The sequence below is a fragment of the Anoplopoma fimbria genome, chromosome 3 (assembly GCF_027596085.1).
Source record: "Anoplopoma fimbria isolate UVic2021 breed Golden Eagle Sablefish chromosome 3, Afim_UVic_2022, whole genome shotgun sequence".
NCBI classification, from domain to species: Eukaryota; Metazoa; Chordata; class Actinopteri; order Perciformes; family Anoplopomatidae; genus Anoplopoma; species Anoplopoma fimbria.
This window is the reverse complement of record NC_072451.1, coordinates 269,726-274,725: the sequence shown is the minus strand read 5'-3', so window position 1 is coordinate 274,725 and position 5,000 is coordinate 269,726. Positions and strand designations below refer to the sequence as shown.

The 5,000-nt window shown below is 40.6% G+C and overlaps 1 protein-coding gene across 1 annotated transcript in view; it reads right to left on the bottom strand.

Moving 5' to 3' along the window:
* The window catches only part of ccr9a (chemokine (C-C motif) receptor 9a), a 4,068-nt gene extending 637 nt beyond the window's left edge, over window positions 1-3,431 (bottom strand). The window contains exons 1-3 of the mRNA XM_054627487.1: window positions 3,359-3,431; window positions 1,754-1,844; window positions 1-1,234 (exon numbers count right to left, since the gene is read on the bottom strand). The exon at window positions 1-1,234 is cut by the window's left edge and continues 637 nt beyond it. Coding sequence (XP_054483462.1) covers window positions 155-1,234; window positions 1,754-1,801 — 1,128 coding nt within the window. The 5' untranslated portion in view covers window positions 1,802-1,844; window positions 3,359-3,431 and the 3' untranslated portion in view covers window positions 1-154. The remainder of the gene's footprint in view (window positions 1,235-1,753; window positions 1,845-3,358) is intronic.
* Between the last annotated feature and the right edge of the window lie 1,569 nt (window positions 3,432-5,000).

Here is a 5,000-nt window from a genome sequence, read left to right as displayed (position 1 = left end):
AGTAAACATACCTATTGATCGTATGTTACGCTACACACTGTTCCTTTAAGGGCTCCATGAAAGATTGATGAAGGCTCGATGATGTCATCTGTCGACATCACAGTGAATCCACAGCTGCTGCAGCACAAACAGGAAGTTACATTCGTCGGCGTCTCTACAGCGACAGTGCCTGTGACGTGTCGCTGTCGGACATCACGGAGGCTCTGGTCGAGCCCATCGGACTCCTGCAGGACTTACTGTTCAGATTCTTATTGGTCGGCTGGCAGCGGCGCACGTGAAGCAGCTTAAGCAAGTCATGGCGGAAACGCTCGCCCACAAAGGCGTAGAGGAAGGGGTTGAGGCAGGCGTGCATGTAGGCCAGACTCTTCAGCACCTGCCCCGCCTTGTCGAAGCGCTTCAATTCCTCGCAGTCCGTCATGGTCATGGTGGAGGCCTCCGCGGCATTCACCACAAGCACGCCGTTGTAGGGCAGCTGGGACACGACGAACGCCACCACCACGGCCAGGATGACGCGCATGGCCTTGTGCTTCTTGAAGTTGCGGGTATTAAGCAGCTTGGCGATGATGACGCTGTAGCAGAAGGCCATGACGAGGAAGGGCAGGCAGAAGCCCATGCTCACCTGCAGCGACAACACCAGGATCTTGGTGCGGTTACCCAGGTGCGTTGGGAACATCATCCTGCAGTACCCCTGCGTGTCCGGCTCGCCGGTGGTGGCAAACGCGAGCTCGGGCGTGGCGAGCAGCAGGGCCAGCAGCCACACCCCCAAGCACACCAACCGGCTGCAGCGACGGCGCTCCACCTGCGTGTTCTGCGCCATGGTGGTATGCACGATGACCACGTAGCGGTCAACACTGATGCAGGTGAGCAGCAGCATGCTGCTGAACAGGTTCACCTTGTAGAGGGCGGAGTTTAACTTGCAGAGGACGGAGCCAAAGCTCCAGCAGCCGTGCGACGCCTCGGCTGCCCACAACGGCAGAGTGACGAGGAACAGCAGGTCGGCCAACGCCAGGTTCAGCAGGTACACGTCTGTCATGGTCTTCAGTCTTCGCCGGTAGTTCATGTAGATCCACACCACGGCCAGGTTCCCGGCTCCGCCCACCACGGCAATCATCCAGAACAGCGGCGGCTCAAAGCGACTCCTGAACTCGCGCACTGACGAGCGGTCACAGAACAGGTTATCGGTGTAATCGTAGTCCTCGTCAGTGGTTGGTGAGGGGCTGATGAAGAACGGGTCCTGACAAGCAGAGATGACACACCTGACATACCTGAACACAGCTGTACAATCCTGAATACACCTGACCACACCAGGATACACCTGAACACACCTGAACACACCTGAACACCTGAATACACCTGAACACACCTGAATACAGCTGAACACACCAGGATACACCTGAACACACCTGAATACACCTGAACACACCTGAACACACCTGAATACACCTGAATACACCTGAACACACCTGAATACACCTGAACACACCTGAACACACCTGAAAACACCTGAACACACCTGAACACACCTGAACACACCTGAAAACACCAGGATACACCTGAACACACCTGAACACACCTGTAGCTGAAGGATTGTTCTATATTGTATTTCTATTCTGACAGCAGAAAACCTTATCTGCTCTATGGGTTCCTGTTAAATTGAACGACAATTATTAAAAAAATACAAATTATTTATAATAAAATGAGCAGATCAATAACTGATCATAATTATTATCTGTGTGGGGGAGGGGTTTGTTACCTCGGTGATGGACGATGCTGATGTTATGATGTCATCCATGGAGGTCATTTCATCAGAGTCTTTGGTTATGGTGATGAGGTCATTCAGTGACCTTTTCAAGAAACAAAAAGACAAACGGGTTCAGACATCACACTGTGACATCACACTGTGACATCACACTGTGACTGGTAAAGAAGGTTACATCTCAATTCTAAATTAGTCCTGAAGTGTACTTTGTCTTTTAAAGTTTTTATCCGTGTAGCCTCCTTGTAACCAAAGTAAAGGTACAAAAGTATTATCAGGTAGATTTACTTAAGTATTCAATTAAAGTACTCATTAGGCAGATTGGACCCTTTCATAATGATTTTAGGTTATTGTTTAAATCAAATTTGTATAATTGAAATATTTCACTATTACTCACCTTTCTGTTTCTGAGTTGAAACCAATTAATTGAGATAAAAATCATGAATTAATATTATTTGAACTATTCAAAAAGAACACAGCCATGGTATTATTTTAATTACTGATAGATTAATATGTGAACGGGTGATAGTGCTTCACATGTTTTTGGGTTGTTTAATTATTAAACCAGTGGTGGAAAGTCCCTAAGTACATGGAGTATTTCCGTTTTCTGCAACTTCGTACTTATACTCTACTATATGACAGTGTGGTATTGTACTTTTTACTGCAATACATTTATTTTAAAGTTTAAGTTACTTTACAGATTCAGCTAATTAAAAATGATGTATTATTATAGATTAAACTGCCAGTAGTATATAAAGTCAATCAAATGAGCTCCACCTTTAAGTGATGACCACATTAAATATAAAAAATACTAGTCAGTACACATGTAAATATAACAAACACTAGTCAGTACACATGTAAATAACAAACACTAGTCAGTACACATGTACATATAACAAACACTAGTCAGTACACATGTAAATATACTAGTATAACAAACACTAGTCAAACATGTAAATAACAAACACTAGTCAGTACACATGTACATATAATAAACACTAGTCACACTAGTCAGTACACATGTACATATAATAAACACTAGTCAGTACACATGTACATAGAATAAACACTAGTCAGTACACATGTACATATAACAAACACTAGTCAGTACACATGTACATATAACAAACACTAGTCAGTACACATGTACATATAACAAACACTAGTCAGTACACATGTACATATAATAAACACTAGTCAGTACACATGTACACATACATAGAATAAAATAAACACTAGTCAGTACACCACTAGTCAGTACACATGTACATAGAATAAACACTAGTCAACACATGTACAGTACACATGTACATATAACAAACACTAGTCAGTACACATGTACATAGAATAAACACTAGTCAGTACACATGTACATAGAATAAACACTAGTCAGTACACATGTACATAGAATAAATACTAGTCAGTACACATGTACATAGAATAAACACTAGTCAGTACACATGTACATAGAATAAACACTAGTCAGTACACATGTACATAGAATAAACACTAGTCAGTACACATGTACATAGAATAAACACTAGTCAGTACACATGTACATAGAATAAACACTATGGAGTACATAAACAGGTGTGGACTCACAGTTCTCGTGTCTTGGTTTGACAGTGAAGCGTTTCTAACTTTCTGTCCGTTAAACCACAGAGACGTTCAGAGACACGAGTCATAGCAGAAGCTGCTCCAGAGGGAGGAGCTGACTGAGGCATTTACCCTTAATTAACCCTTAGTTTACCCTTAATTCACCCTTAACTAACCCTTAACTAACCCTTAATTCACCCTTAATTCACCCTTAATCAACCCTTAGTTTACCCTTAATTCACCCTTAACTAACCCTTAACTAACCCTTAATTCACCCTTAGTTTACCCTAATTCACCCTTAATTCACCCTTAGTTTACCCTAATTCACCCTTAATTAACCCTTAGTTTACCCTTAATTCACCCTTAACTAACCCTTAATTCACCCTTAGTTTACCCTTAATTCACCCTTAATTGACCCTTAGTTTACCCTTGATTGACCCTTAATTAACCCTTAGTTTACCCTTAATTCACCCTTAACTAACCCTTAACTAACCCTTAATTCACCCTTAGTTTACCCTAATTCACCCTTAATTCACCCTTAATTAACCCTTAGTTTACCCTTAATTCACCCTTAACTAACCCTTAACTAACCCTTAACTAACCCTTAATTCACCCTTAGTTTACCCTAATTCACCCTTAATTAACCCTTAGTTTACCCTTAATTCACCCTTAACTAACCCTTAATTCACCCTTAGTTTACCCTTAATTCACCCTTAGTTTACCCTTAATTCACCCTTAACTAACCCTTAACTAACCCTTAATTCACCCTTAGTTTACCCTTAATTCACCCTTAATTGACCCTTAGTTTACCCTTGATTGACCCTTAACTAACCCTTAATTAACCCTTAGTTTACCCTTAATTCACCCTTAACTAACCCTTAACTAACCCTTAATTCACCCTTAATTAACCCTTAGTTTACCCTTGATTGACCCTTAACTAACCCTTAATTAACATCTATATCCCCATCAGTGTGTTTGGAGGCAGAGAGCCTTCACACTATAAAGGGAGCATTTGATTCCCTCTATAATTGCAAATTTCCCCGCTGCGGGACTAATAAAGGATTATCTTATCTTATCTTATAAGGCTCTCAACATGCACTCACATGCAGATATTAATACTGAATGTTTATTACTCATCTAGATCTTTATTAGATGATAGTTATTGATCAGATATTACTATAATTATTATTTTATTTCTATTATTATTATTATTGATCTGGATGTTATATACAGATTATTTAAGGTTCAGCTACAAATTAATGAGACATGATTTAGTTACTATCACTAGTAGTACTATCACTAGTAGTACTATAGTACTATCACTAGTAGTACTATCACTAGGAGTACTATCACTAGTAGTACTATCACTAGGAGTACTATCACTAGTACTACTATCACTAGTAGTACTAGTAGTATCACTAGTAGTACTATCACTAGTAGTAGTATCACTAGTAGTAGTATCACTAGTAGTACTATCACTAGTAGTACTAGTAGTAGTATCACTAGTAGTACTATCACTAGTAGTAGTATCACTAGTAGTAGTATCACTAGTAGTACTAGTAGTAGTATCACTAGTAGTAGTATCACTAGTACTATCAGTAGTAGTAGTATCACTAGTAGTACTAGTAGTAGTATCACTAGTAGTAGT